Below are 21,886 nucleotides of genomic sequence, written 5' to 3'. Positions count from 1 at the left end.
TGCCGCCAAATATTTATCAAGTTGGGCACATGTCGGGCATTTGGCACACTGAGCAAGATGTGTGCGTTAGTACCACTCATGCCAAATGAGCTTGTGCCTGCTGCCAGCTCTGGACGCCAGATGGAGCCTGCGCTGCCCTCCTTGGGCACGCTGGCCACAGCAACATTGCGCTTGCGCCAGTCGCGCAACGCGGCTTCCACATACGGGTTCACACTGCGCAGGGTCAGCACAGCGGGGTGGCTATGCTGTTGCAGCACCTTGGCTGCCAAGAAGATGCCAGTCACGCCAGCTGCCCCCTCAGTGTGTCCATAACATGACTTGACTGAGCCCAGCGTTAGTGGTGCGCGCAAAGAACTGTGAGCAGGATGCAGTGCCTGTCCAAGCGCGTTCACTTCAATTGGGTCGCCCAATGGTGTGCCTGTGCGGGGCGGAGAACTTGGTGTGAGTGGGCTTGACTGAATAGGCAGATTAACATTGTGAACGATAGCAACTTGGACAACTCTACACACCTGTGCCATGTGTAGCCATGTAGCTCACCAAACTGGATGATAGAGAACCAGCTGCCAGCGCAACTAGTATCAGTGCAGTTTGACTAGGCCCGTTGGGTGCTGTTAACCCGCTGCTGCGGCCATCCTGGTTGATGGCTGATCCACACACCAATCCCAGTGCATCATGCTGCTGCAGCCTGGAATTCGCATTGGAAGAAGCATGAGCAAGCACAACCACACCAAAACCCTCGCCGCGCCCATAGCCATCAGCAGACGTGTCAAATGTCTTGCAGCGGGAAGAAGGGGACAGTGCCCCAAGTCCACAAATGCTAGTAGTCGTTATAGGCAGCAGCATAGTGTTCACACCAGCAGCCACTGCTGCTACTGTTTCATGCCCAAGCAGCCCCATGTGCGCTTGGTGCGCGGATACCAGGGATGAGGAGCATGCGGTGTCGGTGCTGATGCTGGGTCCTGCATGGAGAGCAACACGCGAAGGGAGTCTGCAGGCTGATTACATACAGTCGTGCGCAACTCAATACACATACACAAAGTAACCAAGAAGGGTGTATTCCGGCATACCTTGAAGACCAAAGCTGTACGAGACACGACCAACCAGGTAAGAGATGCCATTGCCCGTGACAATTCCAGGGCTCATTTTGTAACCCAAGCTGTGCTGTAGCTGAGTGTATTCACTGTACATGCAGCCCACATACACTCCTGCAGTGTAAAGGGCAGTTGAAGCATATCATGGGGCGACGACACTGTATGCTGCTTAGCAAAGTAACAATTTAGGGGGGGGTTTATCCATCCTTTGTTTAATCCATTCAATCAATTCGCGGTATATTACAGGACCGGGTTGCACCTGTTCTCGAGTCAAGCAAGGGGCCTGTTGCAGGTTGCGCATCTGCCAGGGCCAAGAATACTTGCTCCAGCAAAATTCGAGACTGTGGCTCCACTGCCAGAGCCTCTGTTGCTGCCAGCCTGCAGGTGCCACCCAGAGTTTGTCAAGAGGCAAAGGTTGTGTCGTCCTCACTGGGCTTTTGACTGCACGGAAGCCCACCTAAACAGGGTGAGGTCAAAAACATCGACACTGTCCACGAATCCTCCCAGCCGCACATACATGGTGCGCGTGTTTCCTTCATCTTGGGTTGCATAGTACTGATCAACATCCCAGCGCTGGAGGGGCATAAGGCGCGGCAGATTGGCCCCGTGCTCGAGCAGCTGCCAAAATGGGGCCAGGCCTCCAAATTCTGAGGTGCACGGGTACCTCCCGGCGGTTCCAGTGACCGCAGTGTATCGCATTGTTGGCTGAAATGCGGCAACAGATCTTGAGAGGTGCTTAGGCACCCCAGCATAATCAGCATGAAAGGCGAGAGTAGCCTGGCCTGCTGTGGCAGCGTGAGCGGTAGCATGCGCAGCTGGAGCCTCTGCCGCATCTTTGAGCTGCAGGGTGATGTAACCTGCCAGTGCTGTGACGGAAGGGTAGTCAAAAGTTGTGGTTGCTGGCAAATCCAAGTCGAATGTAGCATTTAAAGCAGTACGCAACTCAACAGCACCTGCAGCGCATCATCCAACGCATCATCCAACTAATGTGGAAATCCAGATCACGGTTGGATCATGCATTGCCAGTGGCTGCAATTTGTCGAAAAATACAGAATGCACACTTACTTAGTGAGTCCAGGCCCGCCTCCATGAGGGGCTGCTCTGAATCAACCGCGTCTCCAGCACCGAGCACGCGCTGAACCAAGCGGTTGATTGCATTTACAACACTGTGGAAGGCAGGGCCACTGGTTGCAACAGTGGTGTTAAATCCGTGCTGATCTGATGCTGTGCCTGATTCCGTGGCGATTGGATACCCCGATGACTCCTGCTTCAGCTGTGCGATGAGCTGAGTTAAGGCTCGCACAGTGGGGTAGTCAAAGACCGCTGTGGCAGGTAGGTCAACACCAAATGCAGCGTCTAGAGATGTACGCAGCTCCATAGCACCTGCAACAGACAACGTGAAATGCTCCTTGGAGATACCATTACCTATCACATGGGGGTTTGAACAGCCAATCATGACAAAGCGACGACCTGTGCATCTCCACCAGTGCCTGCTCCGTAGACTTCCACTCACCCAGAGAGTCCAGGCCGGCCTCCATGAGCGGCTGGTCGGGAGGCATCGCAGCACCCAACACCGTTTCTGCAATTTGGTGCACCAATTGCTGCAGTGTCGAAACATTGGCCCGCGTTGCCAACATGTGCGATGTCTCTCGTGCATGTGCATCTTCGGAGCCAACTTGAGCAATGGATGAACGAGAGGTCGTTGGTTTTTCAAAACTGCCAAAGGCATGGCGGCTAATACGCTTGGCTTCAAAGCCAGAAATGTAGATTCCGCTATCTCCACTTACTGCCATGGCAAAATTTGTGAGAGCAACCCCATTGCCAGCAGAAGCAAGTATAGTTCCTTGGCACCAATGTCGTGCCGTTCTGCCCAACGGCACCGAGCGGGCAAGCAGTGCATGTACCCCAACTGGAACCCGAGTTATGCCAGCCTCAGTTTTTTGGGTTCCTTGCAAAGTTGCCGCCGTGTGAGTTGTAGCATCCAGGATGGCCGGATGCATGAGATAGCCACCTGGCTGCTGCCTCAGTAGGTCTGAGGAGTCCACTTGCCCTGCTGCCAAGGCACGTCTTCTGGAGCTTAGGCTCATTGTGTCTGTGTCTGTTGGATGAAGGAGATGGGGGATTGCTGTAGCGAAGGCATCTGATGCAGATGCCACGAAAGCAGCGAACATGCGATATTGCAAAGATGGGGCATCAGCCTTGCGAGCGCCGAGCGACTCCAGCAGTATGCCTGCATACGTGTTAGTGGAACAGTAGACATCCACAATGTAAATCTGCAACATCAAGATGAAGGGCTGCAATGAAGTTCAAACTGGCGACGTGAGACAGGTGACCAGCACCTGATTGAGCCGTCATGTGCACATGAGGTATAGGTGACCGCTCTGTAAAAACCTCCAGCGAACCAGTGGTTGGGTGCAACGAGCAACTCAGTGCCACATCTCGAGCAATTGCCATGATCACTGGGGAGGAGATGCTGGCACTGAACACCAGCCGACAGAGTGTGGCGTCCACCTGGGATGCGGAGCTGGTGGCTGCCAGCACCATTTCAAGCATTGCTGTAGCTGGCAACAGAACCTGGTTTTGCACCTGCGCACAGTTACAACAAGGTTGTTTGCGTCATGTTGTCATGTTGCAAGGATGTGTGATTCAAATTGGCGATGCACAGGTTCCAGGTGAGCAACCTTGTGGTCGTGCAAGTATGCCAGCGATGCCTTGCTGGAGCTGAACTTTAAAGAAGCCATCCAAGTTTTTGCATTAAAACGACATTGCTCCAGGAGGTGGTGCTGCGGAACTGCATACCAAAAACGTTGCCGACGCCAGCTGGCACCAGCCTTGCTGCCGATAACAGTTGGGAAGAGCCCCCTAGAACTAGCGAGCACCACGTAAAGGTAAAGGTAAAGGTGGGGAAGAGCCTCCACAAGCTTAACTTCCCGGTTTTAACGTCTAGCTTTAGACCATTATTTGATCTGCCCGACGCGCCAAGTGCAGTACCCCCCACTAGTAGTGAATGGGTCCCGGGGAGGCCTGTGCCGAAGCCTTGGCGATTCTATTAGGCGTTCCCGAAGGAATTGGCTTGGATTGGCGCTGAGCCGGTCAGCTATGCCGCGTTTGTCCTCACAAAGTTTCGACATGAGAGGAATCGAACCTGTGCCCTCTCGGAGGGTTTAGACACTAGCTCCAGCGCCTTCAAAGAAGGCCTTTCTTAGCCGCGGCCAAACGTGTGCATTGGTACCCTGAAATGCGAATGAGCTTATTCCCATGGTGGCACGCATGCTCGACATGACTGGAAGTGCAACTGCTGCAGCATCTTGGCGCGAAATGTGTGGGATCGGCTGCCCAATTGTTGTCAGTTCTGTAAACGTGCTCGATACATAGGGATTCACTGTTGTTAGGCATGTGATGGAGCTGCTGTGCACCGTACACAGCTCGACAGCTGCGTGCACCATGCCAATGCTGCCAGCTGCAGGCTCAGCATGGCCGAGGCGTGACTTGGCAGCCGTGAGCTGCAGCGGCAGTCCAGCACCGGGCAAGACTGCTGTGATTGCCCCAATTTCAATGGGATCGCCCAACGCAGTCCCTGCAACATGTCATGACCAGGCGCAGTGCGGTCAGGCAGATGGGAAGCTCGCAAGCAAGGCAGGCATGCCACAACAATGACGGGATCCTGCGTGGTAGGTTGCGAATGCCAGGCCTGTTCGCTTCGATCAAGGCAGGAAGCACCTACCTGTGCCGTGCATCTCGAGCCCAGTCACATGCTCTGGCAACAAAATAGCTGCCTGCAGTGCGCCGCGAAGTACTCGCTGCTGAGCAGGGCCATTGGGTGCTGTCAGGCTGCTGCTGCGGCCGTCCTGGTTGACAAAAGTGCCGCAGAGCACCACGCCTTCATGTATGAGTGCAGAGGATGCCCCATTTTCAGCATCTTTGGAATTGCTGGCTGAAAGGTGAAGCACGACACAGGCTTCACTGCGCACGTAGCCATCTGCCGCTTTGTCAAGCGTTTTACAGTGGCCATCAAGGGTTAGCATGCCTGGACAGAAGGGGAGTGCATGGCGGTGGCGGCCGCCGTGGTCTTCATTTCTACTTTTTGACACGATGGTTATGACACGTTTATATGACGCATTGTACAGCAGGCATATTGCAACTCACCGGCAGCTTGTGCAGCAAGTGTTGTGCGTTCAGCAAGCATCAGATTCACGCCAGCAGACAGCGCGTCTCCCATGTGCTGTTGAAGATGCTGCGCAGCCATGTGGGTGCCCACCATTGCTGAAGAGCACGCCGTGTCAATGCTGACTGCCGGCCCCGAGAAACCAAAGATGAAGGACAGGCGGCCCGCGGCCACGCTGAAGGGAGTCCCAGTAGCTTCTCAGATAAAAAGAGGGAGGGCAGCGAGGCAATTAGGTTGGATTACAGCAACAACTGGAGCATCCCACCCAATGCCAGCACCGAACCAGCACCTATCCAGCACCTATCGAATGCCAGCAGCTATTGCTCACACCTGAGAAGGCACCCAGCGTTCCGTTGTGAGATGCCATCAGGCTGCCATACTCCATCTGCTGGATTCCAATGTATATTCCACATGCATTCACCGCGGGTCTCCCTGCACCAGCAGCACAAATCGACTGGCGATGCTCAACCAGCTCTTCTTGTTGTCATTTTGCAGTCACCGCTCACCTGAGTCTGGACGTGGCACCAATTCCCAAGACAATTCCAATAGCAACCGCTGCTGTGGATCCATGACATCCACTTCACTTCCACTTAGAGTGAACAGGGATGCATCAAAATAATCCACCCCCTGGAGCCACCCACCAAAGCGGGAGCGCAAACCCCGCTTGCTACCCTGCAATGGAATACAGGGAATCTGCCCATGATGAAACAAGGAGGCTTGAGCCAGTCTGATCCTGTCCGGCAGGCAGCACTCAGTGTCTGCTCACCCAAGACGCTTCCAAATCCCATCGGTCAAAAGGCACGACTGAAACAGCGTCCAGGGCTGGTGCAGACGTTGGGCTGCCTTGGAGTTGGACATGGGGAAGGCGAGCAGAGACGGATACAAGGATTGCAAAGTGCTCTGTTGTGGGGTCAGGGGGTGCTCCTGCCAGCAGGAGCTCAGCGCTGTGAACTGCCGTTTGTTGGGTCAGTTCTGCTGTGTCGGCGCTGGCTACAGCGGAATGCTTTGGCCAGATCTTGGTCATGAGGTAGGCAGCCATGGCGCCAACTGATGGGTAGTCGAAAACCAACGTGCTTGGAAGGTCAAGCCCAACAGCTTGGCCAATCTGGTTGGACAGCTCAACAGCGGAAAGACTGTCTAAACCACCTGTAAGCGCAATGGCAACAAACTAGTGATAGATGTCTTGGAGCCACCTAGTAGATGAAGTGCCAGTACATGCACATGCCGAGGGGCAGCACGTAGATGAAGTCTCAGCATTGCAGGCAAGTTTCAAGTGGTCACAGTACCAGGCACTGACCAAAGATTGGTTTACATACCTGCCGGAAGCTGCCCGCTGCTGCCCAGCTGGCCCTCTCCGAGCACCTCAACAGCAATGGTATGCACAATGTGCTGTGCTTCACCAAGAGTTAACAGTGGTCTACCGGCAGTGGCCATGCTGGCAGGGCCTGCTGCTGCTGCGAAAAGAGGATGTGTTGAGACTGCCGCTACTGGCACTTGTGACAGCTGGGGCGGAGTGGCGCTCGATTCTGGAATGGTTGTGAGGTCATCAATAAGAGCCCACCTGCCCTTTGTTGTATTAATTTTGGAGAACTTGCCGAGACTCAGTCGAGCATTGATGCTCTGTGGCAGGTACGCTGATCTGGCAAAGATCGGGAAAAGTTGTGCTCCATCCTGAAGCCGAAAGCCTACCGCCGCCATTGACTCGCTGCATTCAAGAAGCATTGCCAAGTTGTGCATGTGCAAGGCTGTCACGCCGCACAGTAAACACATATCACGCGAGGAAGCACAACGTTTGCAATGGCACATACCTAAGAGAAGCAGCCATGCCGATATCACCAAAAGGGCCAAAATTGATGGATGTGGCTGGCTGGCCAGCGCCCTGCCAGGCGTGCGCCGTATAATCAAGGTAGCAATTGGATCCAGAGTAGTGCGCTGCACCAGCCTGGCTCCATACAGCTGATGTAGAAGAGAAGAATACTGTAGAGAGAACGGTCAAATGGGAACCTCCCAATGCACTGGCACCCATGACCTGCAAACTTGAATGTAATGTAATGTGCCCCATGCAATTAGGGAGGTTTGTTGCCTGGTGCTGACATTCCATGTAGGTACTGGGCCAATGGCAACTTACCTTGGGTGAAACAACTTGGATAAACTGTTCACATGTTAGGTCGTCAATAAGGTTGAAACCAGGCAAGCCGGCAGCATGCGCACACAGCTGCACGGCTGGCAGGTGATTGTGGAGCCAATGGGCAAGCTGGCGGCCATGCACAGGTTCAGATGCGTCCCGATGCGCCACAAAAGTGGTGGATCCTGCATGAGCCCACGGTGCAGCAGTATGTGAGAGACAATTTCGAAGTTTCGCATTCACAACTGATACCTACCTTGACTTGACAAAGAGACAAAGTCAGCTAAGCTCAGCAGTCCGCTGCGGGACGTCAGCACTAGGGTCTGGCAGGCATTCTGAATCAGCTGCCGTGCATACATCCAGCCAAGCCCTTTTGTGCCTCCCGTGACAATGCACGTCATGCAAGCTTGTATTGCTAGCTGTCGCTGGCGAGGGAGGCTCCAATGCTTAACCAGGCGCTCCGCAAACAGGTGACCACCACGCACTGCACAGAAGTACTCTTCGCTGTGCTGAAGCAGCCAGTGCAGCTGTGCTGTGCTCAAATGTGTCCCAGAGTTGTCAAGATCCAATGCTACGCCATAGGCCTTCCTATTTTCCATGAACAGCGACTTGCCGATGCCACAGGCCAGGCTGCCTAGTGCTGCCCCTGATGCGGACGAAAAATTGGTGTTGCAGCTAAACCAGCCCGGCAGGTGCCTCAGCCCTCGGCTGATGAACGATGCCTTGCAGTTTTGGTGGGCCATGCCTTTCGATGTGTAAGCCCAAGCCAAGCTAATCACATACAGGAGCTGCTGCCAATGCTGCTCGTTCTCTGACATCGATGATGTTTGTTTTGACACCGTGAAAGCTGGAGCGACTCCACAAAGTGTGGCATGGTCGACACGGTTATGCCAATGCTCTGGCTGCACGCAGAGAATATGGTCCGCTGTCACAATGCTCATCAGAGCATGCAGGTGAACCTTGCTACTTCCAACTAGTTCAGAGGCGACAGTTGGGCGATGTATCATCCACATGGGGGTGTACCAGTATGTGAAGCTCGTACTGTGCACGTCATCAGCAGCTGTAACGTTGCAAATCGATGAAAGTGCCACATCGTCAATACCGACTAGCAGCCACGTTGAATCACTGCAACGGTTTCACCAGCAATGCCGACAGTTCAGTGATGCTCCTGTCCTGCTGGGCTGATATATGGCACGATTGACTGCATCACATGATCAAGGTATCTGTGCAACCAGAAAAGCTCACCAAATGTCTTTGCTTCCAGAACACTGTGTTGATTCCATTCGCTGCCAGAACAATGTGTACTCATTGATTGCTTGTCTTCCACGCTTTGGAGTCAATTGCAGGCCACTGATATCCATTACACGGCTGTCGTATGCTGAGCTGGTGATTGTCTGTAGCTCAACACGATGGCTCGTGTTAGACTTAATGATTATTGTTTGGAAAGGAGAGGCGACAGTCAACGATGTGCCAGTTCGGATATATGGCTTCAGGATCGAGCATGCACTCACGCCCTTTGTGCAACTTTCTACATCATCAGCTGCCATTATTACTGCTTCTTCAAACGAGAATGGAAGCAAAGGACTGTTGACAGCGCTGCATGCCATTCTTGCTACCTGAGCTGTAAGAATTGGCACTGGCAGCTCCATGTTCGTTGGTTTCACAAAATCAAAAAGTATCGCCGGTTTTTTATGTGAGACTTTTTTCAATTGCTGCACTGTAACTGTTCTGAGCATGTAGGTAAGTAGTTTCGTAATGCGATTGTTTGATATGTTAGTCTGACACAACTCTGCTGTTGCAAATTGCTTTTCAATGGCACAGCTCAGTAGCTGAGACTGCTCTTTGCCTTGCATATGCGCTGCCACAGCGAGCTCAATGACCACCAGACTTGGAAGCTGGGCATCCCCACAAATTAATTTGCCGCTTGCAGCTGCAATTTCCAACAGTGTAGAAGCAGGAGTTATGCCATTGTCAAACTGGCGCAGAAACCCAGGTGCTCTTCCCAGGTATGCTTGAAAAGTTATTGTGCGTTGATTGCTTTCTGCAGTCGGGATGCAACAGCACAACAGACAATGGTGTGCTGGCCCTGTCCAAAACCGTTTGCGGTTCCACATTCGAGGATCCTCTGCATTAGGTTGCCGGGTTCTCGATAAGTCGAACGATTTGCTCAACACCACATGTGCATTTGTTCCCTACAACGAAAGTGATCATGTGTTATTGCAGACTAAGACGAAAGTAGCAGTGCCCGTGTGTTGTGCTATGCATCGTACCTGGAAAGCAAATGAGCTTATACTAGCACATTGCTTATTGGATGGTAGTGTCAGTGGTACTTCCTGCCGTGGAACTTGGGTCATGACCCCACTTTTAATCTCCTCATGAAAAATGCGTGAAATGTATGTATTGATGTGCTGCAAGTTCGTGATGCTGTGTGCCATGCAATGCGCCAGTTGCTGCCACATTTGCAGCATGCCAAGTATTCCAGCGCCTATTTCACCATGTCCCACTCTTGCCTTGACGGCAGTGTAGCTAAGTGGATAGCTACGATGTTCATCCTACGCATGATAAGTGGAGAAGAACAGTCAAGCCGGCTTATTCATTGATCGTTGCCCTTAAAAAATGGTTGAAAATTCCAGTTGCAGGTTTCTTTATAGCAGCAGTCTGGTTGGCAGCATTTCAAATCGTACCTGAAATATTCGTGTAGCTGCCCCAACTTCGATCGGGTCCCCCAATGCTGTGCCGGTGCCATGCATCTCCAGCACACCGACCTGGCCCCCAGCTGTGTTCCCAGCGACCAGGGCTGCCTTAATCACGTTTTGTTGTGCAGGACCATTAGGGGCAGTTAGACTGCTACTGCGACCATCTTGATTGACACAGCTACCCAGAATAAGAAGTGAAGGCAGAGACTGGGGAGTGTCCAACATAGATGGACTCACGATTGCAAGCAGGAACACTATTGAGCATTCACCGCGCACGTAACCATTTGCTGAAGCATCTAGCGTTTTACAGCGACCATCCATAGCAAGCATGCCTGCATTGGCAGCCACACCCGTTTAATTATGGAATTGGAACAAATGGTGTGCTGCAGAGGTGTGAAACAAGTTGATTGCAAGGCCATGATGCTACCATTCATTTGGAGAGCTGTGCTCCTATGTGAAAGAAGCAACAAATTGACGCCTGCCGCAAGAGTTGCATCCGGGTGATGTGCTTGGAGGTCCAAGACCCCATAATGCACCGCCACTAGTGAGGAAGAACATGCACTATCTACGGACATGCTTGGTCCATGGAGACCAAATGTGTAGCTCATTCTGCATGTCCGGACCAAGTATGACTAACGTGACCGTAAAGTCAAATTTATCGCCCGCATGCGGTTTGGTCGACTTACCTTCCAGCAGCTACACTGATGGTGCCTCCCGTGATGAGATAAGGACTGATTGGCAGTGTTGCAGTTGTAAGGTTCACATAATCAGCAGGTCCAACACCCACGATCACACCTAAGCGCTCGCGAGCGATTGGCATGTTAGTGGATACTTGGTGCGGCCTGCTGTCCCATTCTTGCAAGACTTCTGCAGCATCTTTCAGCAAGAGGCGCTGTTGTGGGTCTACGTAAACGGCTTCAACACTGCTGATATTAAATGCCGCAGCGTCAAATAGCTGGACATCTGGAACAAAGGAGCCAAATCGGATTTCATTGTAATCAAGCACAGGGGAAGGAGTGCCATCCACGTCCCACCGCTCCATCGGTATCACTGCAAGGGAGTTGTGTGCGAGGAACTCGTCACTGGAAAATAGCTCGCTAGCAAGCTCCACGTGGAAGTCCTACCTGATATTGCATCCAAAACTAGCTCCATAGAATAACTTCCAGGCACCGTGCCACTAGATGCCACCAATGCAACAGTTGCATTCATTCTATTTACTGCAAGATGAGCAGAACTGTCATCGAATCCCGATGCCAGTGACACTGAATAGGTATCGGGACAATCAGATGTGGCCTGTGCCAGGTAGCCAGATAGGGCTGAAATGGTTGGGTAATCAATCAAAACAGTGGGTGGTACGTTGACATTAAACACAAGATTAATGTTATTGCAGAGCTCCATTACACCTGGAAGGCAGGGCTAACTTGTGAGTTGATTTGGTAGTTAGATAATTTGGTAGTTCGAGCACTGCTGATATGGAATATTTATTCAATTCAATAGTCGGCAAACGGTTGATGGCTTCGTAGTTAATTGCACATGCAGAGGTTTTCACTTACCCAAAGAATCCAGCCCAGCTTCCATCAAAGGCTGCTGTAGATCTATTGTAGTGCCAATCATTATCGTCACTAAACTGAAAAGCTGCTCAGTTATATGTTTGGTCTTCTCTTTTGTTGTACTGGATTCAGTGTGGTTGAAGAATGGGGTTCCTGACGTCTGGCGTGATGCCGAGGGGGCACGCCCATTAGAAATATCAGGGTGTCCACATGTATGTCCAAGCATTGCTGTCTCATGTTCATGTTCACTGCAGGTTGGTGTTGCCACCCCATGCAAAACGAAAGGAATAGCGGATGTATCAAGCTGTCTGATGAACTTCTCCCACCGAAAGGGCACAGCTACTATCACTCCTGGGAAACTTGTCGCGCTGTGCATTAACATAAACAACTGGAATGCTGCCATGCCCTGGGCTGGGGAAATCATGCCCATACCCAGGCGCTGAACAGCTATTGCAATGGCTGCATTGCTTGCTGCCATGCCACCTTCGGCCCAAGCTCCCCATTGAATGCTCATTCCAGCGAGCCCCTGCAATTTTATGCAAATTACACCATGGTGAAAAAGCTGCACCAACTTGAGATGTTACATAATTTTGTATGTGTTATTACCGCTTTGGACCGGCAGGCACAAACCTGGGCCTGCCGATCCAAAGCCATCCCATCTAACACAGCATTGGCTGCACTGTAGTTTGCTTGACCGGGCGATCCGAGAAGTGCCGCAACTGACGAACACGTGAGATGAAGCGTTGAAGCCTTCAAGGACACTGGCAGTTGCCAATGATAGGCGCTGGAAATCTTGGGGGCAAAGCTGGAACGTATGGAAAGAAGGCTCTGATTAGGAATTGTAGCATCCTTCAACACACCTCCGCAGTGAACAACACCCTGAAAGCAATTATGGCGTCAGATTGCACTGTGTTAGCCAGGCTTATGTTTGCTTGATTGCTAGCACGTTTCAAAGTTCAACCTCACCAGCAGTCTCCTCCGACCTTGATTGGATGCCATGACAACAGAAACTTCCTCTGCGTTTGAGGTATCACACTGAATAATGTGAAATGCTGCGGCGGCGCCACTGCCCAACTGTAGCACGGTAGCAGTTTCAATCCTAGGTCTCGCATTTCGACTCAAAAGCACAATTTGAGGCATTTGCTCCATCGCTAGCCAAATGCCCACCAAAGACCCCATCATGCCTAGACCCCCCGTGACGACGACATACCCCTGCACAGATTTACATGCATCAACTGAGTATGTCATTCTCTTTATTGTCTGACTCTTGGAAGCCACTGACTTTCAATTCACCTTTTCAACTCCCGCATCAAATGTTGTGCCCAGGATAGGAATGTTGCAATTTGTCAAAAAAGTGAATCCTCGCAATATGAACGTCAAGTCAGCCAACATCTGATACACAAGAGGTTGAAGGTCCATAGATACATGCAACCTCTCCATAAATGATGCACGGTAAGAAACGTCTGGGCGCTCTGTAATTCATCAATGTAAACAAAATCTTTCAATTCAATTTGCATGATACCATGGTAGCCAGAATTGCAGCGTACCTTGTGCTACGCGCTCTTTACTCCACATGTTGTAATCATTGATTACGACAAACCTGCCGTCAGCCCGCAGTGCTGCCAGACAGCCTGCGTTCGTGTCGCTTTCAGCAAAACTCTTGATCACAACAGACGGAGTGTCTAATTGGAGTGTGTTTGAAATGATTGCTTCGCAGCAAGAACTCATGACATGTTTAACACCTAGGCCACGCAACCATGCTCGGTCGCAGATATTTCCCCCGGTTGTCAATACTGCAGCGCCCAATGAAGCAGCAATCTGTGCTGTCAAAGCTGTTGTTCTCCCATCCATCATGTGCACAAGCACGTTGTCGCCTGGCTGCACCGAGGCCATATCCCGCAAAGCAACTGCCAAAGTTACATACAGCATTGAGGTAGAAGCAGCATCTCTGAAGCATGTATTGATAGGCATCTGTAAGAACAAAGAAGAAGGAGTTACATCATGTATGGTTGACTTGCATTAGTAAAAGTAAGCAGGACAGGAGGCACCACACCACCATCAAGCATGGCCGGCTTACATGAAAAACGTTTTGAGCGCACGTCTGGATGTGTGCTCCTATGCAGCAGCTGTTTAACCCAAACACAGAATCGCCAGGCCTTAGGTGGTCCTCGTCTGGATCGGAAGCAACAATAATGCCCGCCCAATGGACAAGTCCAGAAGATTCTCCAGGTGAGTCAGAGAAGTGCAGGGGATGTACAGGGCGGGAATATTGGAAAATAGCCTTGACTGCTACCACCACCTGTCTGTGTGTCAGAGAAGTGGCATTGTTGAACAGCAATGTGGCTGGAGTGTTGCGGTTGACAGAGACGCGTTGAAGAACTGAAGCGGCCATGGTTCCGCCCTGTAGTGTGTGTCCAAATGCACTGCCATGAACTTGCGCAGGAAGTAACCTGTCCGTGATACTCGTGGCAGCTAGCAGTGCTGTTTTCATTTCATGGCTGCCTGCATATTGCTGCTGCAGATCTAAAGCCTGCACGTCAATGCTTCTTGATTCTTGAGCAATTGTTCTAGCAAAGGCCCATATCCCTATTGCTTGCAGATTAGCATTAGGAACGACACATGCAGCTCCACTTATTGATAATGCTCCTCGAGTGAGAAGGGCAATACAATGAGCGCCACCAACATATGCCTGCTGCCCAACTGCAATGGCAGTCGCAACCGTACTGGCATGGCCATCAGCCATGGCAAGTTGAACACAATTGACCTCTGCGGCCTTGAATACAAGTGCTGCTGTAACGTTGCCATAAACTGTCCATTCCAGGCAATAGAGCCAATCCTGCTGCTGTCTGTCAATATCAGAATTCCCATCGCCGTTGCCAGTTGACTGAAGCTGAATTTTGCGAAGTGCAAACAGACATTGCTGCGGAGGCGTGTGGTGGGTATGGCTGCATTTGACGGCGATGTGGGTCTCGTCACCTGATTTTGCCGCAATTAGCTGTGCCGCAGACATTTGCTTAATATTATTGTATGATTTACTTTGCACTATCAAAATGCTCTCAAAATTTGGCAATTTCAGCGACGCAGATCGCCGCGTCAAAGCGCAGGCCAATTGGCAGATCGCATCCAATGACGTTGGCTCCAGGCAATATCCTGGGTGCTGATCAACATTTGATGTGAAAATGTCAGATACTACAACCCATTTATTCAACAACAAGGTGTTCAGAAGGGCACTTAGATTAGTGGTGTGCTTCATTCTGTCTGTAGCAGTGATATGTGAAAGCTCTTGTTCAAAATCAGGCCATGCCGGTGTAATTAAGCCACAAGTATAGTTCATCAGTGTGATAGTGTTGGCAGTTGTTACTGTCTGCATCTGCATGTCCCCATTGGTGTAATTTATGTTGACCTCAAGAACTGCGGAGTGTTTGACCAACAATACTGGATTCACGCAGGTGTTGCACAACGTTAACTGGGTTCGCTGCTGGATGTCAAGGAGCGTGAGACAAGCAGCGGCACTGGCTTCAGCCATTGCGCTCGATGGAAGCAGAGCCTGGCCTTCAATCTGCACGATCAAGTACATCGTAAGCTGTGCTGAAAATGTGTTACAGCACTAGTGCGTGTTTACCTTGTAATCTTTCAAGTAGGCAAGTTCAGGTTTGCACGTGCTTAACATAAATGTAGATTTTTGTACTGTTCTGGCTGGTGTGTTTTTTCCCAGGATGTAATACGCTGGTGTTAGGCACCAGAGCCATTCCTTCCGTATGGTGCTGGGTTTTGCATACCTACACTCCTGGCCGACAGTGCCAGACCCTTTGATTAGTGCATGGGCATTGACACCACTCATGCCAAAAGAGCTAGTACCCGCCAGCTTTTGCGGTGTGGGAATGTCGCAGGGGGCAGCTTCACGGGAAGCATGGGAATACAGGTGGCACATTTTCTGCCAATCATTGATACATGAATCCACATAAGGATTCAAATGGCGCAAGTTCATAGTGGGCGTTGTACACTGCATCAGCTTAAAGGTCTCAAGATTAAAAGGGAAGGCAAGGTTGCAAATTTTCAAAAACGGTAACAGTTAGTCAATCGATGTACCTGATTCCCCATGGCATACAACAGTAAAAGGACTCCAGTGAGCCCAGCAGCACCTTCAGTGTGCCCGTAGCATGATTTCACTGACCCAATGGTCAAGTACTGCAAACCAGATGCATTGCTTAGCGCTTGGCCTAAGGCACTCAGTTCAATTGGGTCACCCAACGGTGTACCCGTCCCATGGATTGCCAAGTATTTCAAAATACTCGGAGGCATTCCTGCATCCCACAATGAAGTTTAAACTCAAATGAAAGTTATACAAAGTCAGCTTGCTAGCACCCTTGCCATCAACGCATACCAGCATTGGACAATGCTCGAGTGATGAGTGCTGCCTGACTAGGACCATGGGGTGCTGTCAGGCTGCTACACCTGCCATCTTGATTAACAACGGTATTGCATATGAATGCAATTGCCAAATTTCCATGATCGACTAACTCAATTGTAGCAACAGTGCAGCCTTCCCCACGACCATAGCCATCTGCAGAAGAATCAAGTGTCTTGCAACGCCCCTCCGGGGACAAAGCCTGCACTATACATGCAACGGTTAACAGGCATCAGAAAGATTGGACATTACATCAATCAATGCAATTATTGCACCTTAAGTTGGCTAATGCCGGCCATGGTTCCCGGTAACAGCACCATGAAAACACCGCAACTGGCAGCAGCATGAGATTCACAATGAACGAGAGCAGCATTAGCCAGGTGTGTGGCAACTAAAGAAGATGAGCAGGCTGTATTTGTACTGCAGGCAATGGAAAATTGGTCATTAGTCCCGGAACACACATTACAACGGAGCTCATCCATACCTGAGGCAAGGGCCGGAGAGGCCAAATGTGTAAGACAGTCTGCCCACAAGAAAGTCCATTCCATTGCCAGTGACAACATTTGGGCTTATCGCAATGCCCATATAACTCAGGTAAGATAAGAACTCGATATGCATGACACCAACATATCTGCAGCATGCTTTACCATTCAAAGCATTTAGGTAGAGCACGCACAGTACACCGACAGTAACAACTTACACTCCTGCATCTTGAGCGATCGATTGCCCAGTTCTTGTGCCAGCATCGATAAATGAATGATGCATGTGCTCAAGTACTAAGCGAGACTGGGGGTCCATCACTTTTGCCTCGTTACGGCCAAACCTGCTATCCGTGGATCCAATCAGCAACAGAAACAACCATCTCTTGTTCAACAACTAACAAACTCACCTAAACATTTCAGAATCAAAGAACTCCAAATTGGAGATGAATCCAGCAAAGCGCACATTCATTTTATTGACTGCAAAAAGAACTTATTAGAACTTAAGACAAGAGATCAAACAACAAGTACACAATGCTCAGCGCAGACCATTGATTTCAGGAGAGTAATGGAGCTCAACATCCCATCGGTTGTAGGGAATTGTTGTTTGAATATTTTCCCCCAATACAGCAGCTTCCCAGAAATCACAACAACAATCCGCTGCAGCTGGTCCAGGATATGCGCAACTGAGACCCACTATCCCAGTCACTGGATTGTTGTTGCCTGCAGGCAAATGAGTGGGTTTGAACACTCTTAAGGCAAGATCAACAATGTGCCTGCAGCGTCTGTTGGCAAAACAATTGAACTAAAAACATACCAGAAATGTTGCTGGGATCAAGGCTGTTATGTTGCACAGTAGACATGTCAGCATGAGTCGGGTTGCATGCAGCAACACGCCCGGCAAGAGCAGCTATTGTAGGAAAGTCTAGGGCAGCAGTGGCAGGTAAATCAACAGAGAATTGTTCCAAAATGGACGCACGGAGATGCACAGAGCCTACACTAATAATTGGATATCAATGTTGTGCAAGTCAAATCTAGTAAGAACATAAGTGGAGCGCATGCTCACCTAAGGAGTCTAGTCCAGCTGCCATAAGGGGCTCGTCTACGCCAACATCATGCCCTACAATCATTCTTACTAAAGCTGACATCTGTGCAACAATGCCATCTCGTAAAACCCTAGAGTTGACAATGGATACTGTCTGAATGCCTAATGTTTGTTTTTGTCCTTTTGCTATTTTGGCAAAATTGGGCATCTGCGTTTCAGACATGGAAACTTGTCCCACCACGAAACGTGCCAACTCAATGGGTGTTGGGTGGTCGAAAATGGCAGTAGGAGGAACCTCAACTCCAGAATAGGTTGCTACCTGATTCCGTAGCTGTACAACACCTGTACAACCAGCATTTAAATATTGTTATTCAGCCACATTCATTTGCTTTTCATTCAACGCAATATACAATCAGACCTATGGAGTCCAACATGAAAGGTTGGTCTGCTGAGACGTTACGTATGCTCAAGCCTTCCATGATGTTAAGGATATGTGTTAGCATGTGATGCTGCTTCTGTTCCAAATACTGAGGCACTGGGTGTAGAACCTTTACAACATTTGTTGTATGTAATGCACCAGTAGTCATTCGCAAGTATGGCGGTGTCTGCACTGAATAATTTTGCTGATCTAGCGGACTGCATGAAAGGTGAAACTGCTGAATCTGAGCACCAATTTGCAATTAATTAAAGATTGAACAAAGCATCGCACCTTCCCTTCTCAAATTCCTGAAAGTACATAGGGATATGTACAAACTTTTGCAATATGATGTCCCACAGAAAAACGGTGCCAATGAACACTTCTTGATGCCAGCTCCATTTATTTGTATTGCTGGCTGCCTGATGCAAAAGGCATGCCATGGTACTCAAACCCACGTCAGGATCAACTGCATTTGGGCACTCATCAACATCGCGTCATTGCGATCTTAACAAGTGTCCTCTTTGAAGTGATAACTTGGCTTACTCATGCCCAAACCAATGCGCTTCATGCGTTCAATGAATCCTTTATTATTCACCGCCATACCCCCGCCGTCCCAGTTTCCCCATTGCACGGCTAAACCAACATGTCCTTGGCCCTGTTGCATTTGAGCCCGAAATGTTTGGTGTGTTGTATGTATGTGTGCATGGCTCTGGCGGGCGGCGTACCTGTGCATTCTTTGCCCATGCATTAAGTGATCCATTGGCAGCTGCGTAACTGGCTTGCCCAGCAGCTCCACCAAATGCAGCAAGTGATGAGAACAATTTACACACTGATAACGCTGATGTAAATGACCGCCGCAGGAGATGATGTGTTCCATACACCTTGCCTGCTAGGGCATGTAAGGGGCAATTAACTTGGGATTGAAACAAAAAAAAACAATTAATAATAATAAATCAAATATGATGAAAACATTATTTTGACTGCATCAAACTTAGCATATCCAACTTACTCACCAGAGTATTCATTTCGTATGCTCCTTATGGCAATATTAGCAATTATCTTGCTGTCCAGGACAGCGCCAGCATGCATAATACCATGCAGTACTTTATCTTTCGACCTGTTCGCAGAAGTCAGGACATAATCGGTTTCTTCCGAACATGCCACATCCCCCTTTGAGCACACCAGTCGACAGTTGCTTCCTAAAAGATATGCAGCCATTGATCTTCCACCTGCGGGGACGTTATCTTGGTGTGGATGGGCAATTCACATTTCGAACATTTCTATTGCATGGTTGTGTCGCTCACTTGTTCGACCGGATCGTCCCAAAAGCTGAACGTCAGACACCCCAAGACCATTGAGCCACAATGCAACGAAAGTTCCAAGAGCGCCAAACCCGCCTGTGACTACAAAAGTTCCACTCAACAAACTTGCAGCCATTGAACTTGAAAGAAAACCACCCTGCAGTTTCAAAACTCATTTAATTTCAATACACAACAGAGAGGTTTGGACATTGTATGACAACATATGTATGTATCCTTTATGTACCTTGTCCGTTTGGCCAGGGTCCCGGCCCAGAAGCCGCGGCGCTACCCAGGTATTGGCTTGCAGGAAGCGCCCATACATGTCTGATTGCCCGTCAGGCATTTGCCAAAGACTTTGAACATCACCACTGCAACAGGTAAAAATGGAACTTTAGCAGGTATGTTTGGTCACAGAGGCTCGTAGTTTCTTGTCCACACATTACTGGATCCTTCACATACCTTGGTGTCAGAGCTGGGTAGGCATCGTCCCTGTCTGTCCAAGCCCAATGAACTTCACCAAATTCCATTGCAGCTACGCGCATCATGCTTGACATGCCCATCACAGGGACACTGCAACCACGTCCCGATGGTGTACGACCCGCAGATTGTGCTGCCTGGGATACTAGCTGCACTGCTCCACCCGGGCCTGCTTCTGCTGTTTGAAGCAACATCGTCATCGATGCACAAGTCAGCATTGCAGCAGCTGATTCACATGTTTCAGCTGCTGGCCAATTTGGGCAAGTTACTACAAACTCTGTGGATGGACCAAATGTTGGACGTATCGATATCTTTGGTTGCAGCCTCCACGGGTCAATAAAAAGGCTGTGCTCCTCTGGCAACACGTGAATTTCCAGTGCCTGCCATTCTGTCTCGTAAATCATCCGATGGCAATCAAGGCTAGTTGAAATTATGTTTTGATAATCCATTGCTAGGTGGATGGTCTTGGCTTGTAGCTCATCAACGTGTATGAAGTGCCCATTTCCTGAAGAACACCAGTGAGATGTGCGAATGACATCTACTGTTCTTGTTTGTTCTCGTATCATAGATGATGATACTGCTCCCCATTGAGGCATCTGAAAGTGAAAACAAAAAAGAGTAAGTGCAATAGATAGCGGTTACAACAAGCCATTTCATGACCCCTTGCCTGCCATGTAGCAAAGAAACCTATGCCGGCAACAACCCATGTTGACTTATTCATCTTCTCAATACTGGCAGTAGCTGGACCAAGTTGCAATGCATTGTCAATGATAGCTGGGTGTACAATCCAGCCATTACCGCGCCACTGAAAGTCCAAATCGACATTGCTTGTGCCAAATCTGCTGTATTCAGCGTTGATGCTAGCCAGCAAAGATCTCAATCTTCCACTGATGTTTTCCATGGCTGGCATAAAATTTGGCGCTTTGCAGCTGCTGCATACAACTGCATTATTTGGGCTGATGCTCTGTGTACAGCAATAATCAGCAAGTTTATGTACAATTGCATGAAAGTGTAGTTTTGCAGCCATGTTCGTTTGCGCATTGCTGGTATGAAGGCGCACAATCCCAGAAACATCTATATCACAATCCAGCAGACCAGGCATTGTAGTATGTATCAACACCGGCGACGGAATTGAGCAATCGACCAAACAAACAGTATGCATCGCGATAGTTTCTGACAGGAGAATATATGAACTGCACAAAACGTTACAGAAAAATAGTATAACAGTTGTAGGAGTTGCTCATTTGGTTCTGCAATGGTCGATGTGGCCCTACCTTGCAATACAGCACTCCAGCATGCTGGCACCAGGCAATATGCTAGTCTTTTGGATTGTGTGGTCGTAAATGTCAGCCATTATGGGTTGTGACAACCAACATTGAAACCTGAAAATTATGCAAGTTGATGGTCAAGATTTGACAATTTGATGAACAAATTAGATCGACTATGCAGGTAGCAACAGGTTCCTCTACCTAGCAAGGCCGACCTCATGCTTCCAGACCAGAGATTTCAGCAGTGGATGATTGCTAGGCACTGGCCACTCGCGCTGTCGATGCCAGATCAGCAAGTATGAACAATGAAACTGGAAGGGTATGGCTGAAAAAAGAGCATGTGCATTGACACCTGTCATGCCAAAGGAGCTGCACCCAGCCATTGAGAGGGTTGCTGCATGCCAGGATGCAGGTGTCCTTGCTACGAATGGTACAGTGTTATAGCCATGCCATTGCTGAAAAGCAGAGGAAATGTATGGGTTTAAGTTTCGAGTGTGAATGTTGGGTGGAGTTGACGAGTATTGCAAGCCAAATGTTGTGATCAGCATGCCGTGAACTCCTGCAGTGCCCTCGGTGTGGCCAAATGATGCTTTAAGAGAGCCTGCATGGAAAAAAGCAGATAAAACTCGTAAAACAAGATGAATAGGGCAATGTCAAGAAATCCTCAATCATTGAATTGACATGCTGGGGCCCTACTGCGTCTTACATAGAGTAACATGCTGGGCCGATGCGGCAAGCGCCTGTCCAAGAGCATTTACTTCAATTGGGTCTCCTAACGGTGTGCCAGTGCCGTGCGTAGTAACCCAACCGACAAGGTGTGGCAGAGCATTGCTTTTCTTCAATGCAATGCGAACCAATGCAGT

General features: G+C 49.6%; 4 protein-coding genes across 4 annotated transcripts; all 4 read right to left on the bottom strand.

The window, feature by feature from the left end:
- Window positions 1-501: 501 nt before the first annotated feature.
- Window positions 502-1,453, bottom strand: CHLNCDRAFT_27686 (hypothetical protein; the record flags this gene model as incomplete). The annotated part of the gene is made up of 3 exons (XM_005843817.1): window positions 502-959; window positions 1,068-1,205; window positions 1,351-1,453. Coding segments are annotated over 3 exons (699 nt in total), but the record flags the coding sequence as incomplete, so codon positions are not given.
- A 2,968-nt stretch (window positions 1,454-4,421) lies between these two features.
- Window positions 4,422-5,826, bottom strand: CHLNCDRAFT_37230 (hypothetical protein; the record flags this gene model as incomplete). The annotated part of the gene is made up of 5 exons (XM_005843816.1): window positions 4,422-4,668; window positions 4,816-5,118; window positions 5,238-5,450; window positions 5,587-5,688; window positions 5,775-5,826. Coding segments are annotated over 5 exons (915 nt in total), but the record flags the coding sequence as incomplete, so codon positions are not given.
- Window positions 5,827-10,113: 4,287 nt separating this feature from the next.
- On the bottom strand, window positions 10,114-10,993 carry CHLNCDRAFT_12241 (hypothetical protein; the record flags this gene model as incomplete). The annotated part of the gene is made up of 3 exons (XM_005843815.1): window positions 10,114-10,409; window positions 10,505-10,686; window positions 10,764-10,993. Coding segments are annotated over 3 exons (708 nt in total), but the record flags the coding sequence as incomplete, so codon positions are not given.
- Window positions 10,994-15,881: 4,888 nt separating this feature from the next.
- Window positions 15,882-17,634, bottom strand: CHLNCDRAFT_32900 (hypothetical protein; the record flags this gene model as incomplete). The annotated part of the gene is made up of 7 exons (XM_005843814.1): window positions 17,332-17,634; window positions 16,925-17,237; window positions 16,736-16,858; window positions 16,520-16,666; window positions 16,311-16,455; window positions 16,012-16,237; window positions 15,882-15,931 (listed from the first exon to the last, which is right to left on the bottom strand). Coding segments are annotated over exons 2-7 (753 nt in total), but the record flags the coding sequence as incomplete, so codon positions are not given.
- Window positions 17,635-21,886: the final 4,252 nt, after the last annotated feature.

Source organism: Chlorella variabilis, assembly GCF_000147415.1.
Source record: "Chlorella variabilis unplaced genomic scaffold CHLNCscaffold_26, whole genome shotgun sequence".
Classification (NCBI taxonomy): Eukaryota; Viridiplantae; Chlorophyta; class Trebouxiophyceae; order Chlorellales; family Chlorellaceae; genus Chlorella; species Chlorella variabilis.
Note: the sequence above shows the minus strand (reverse complement) of the source record. Positions and strands in the feature narration are given on the sequence as shown.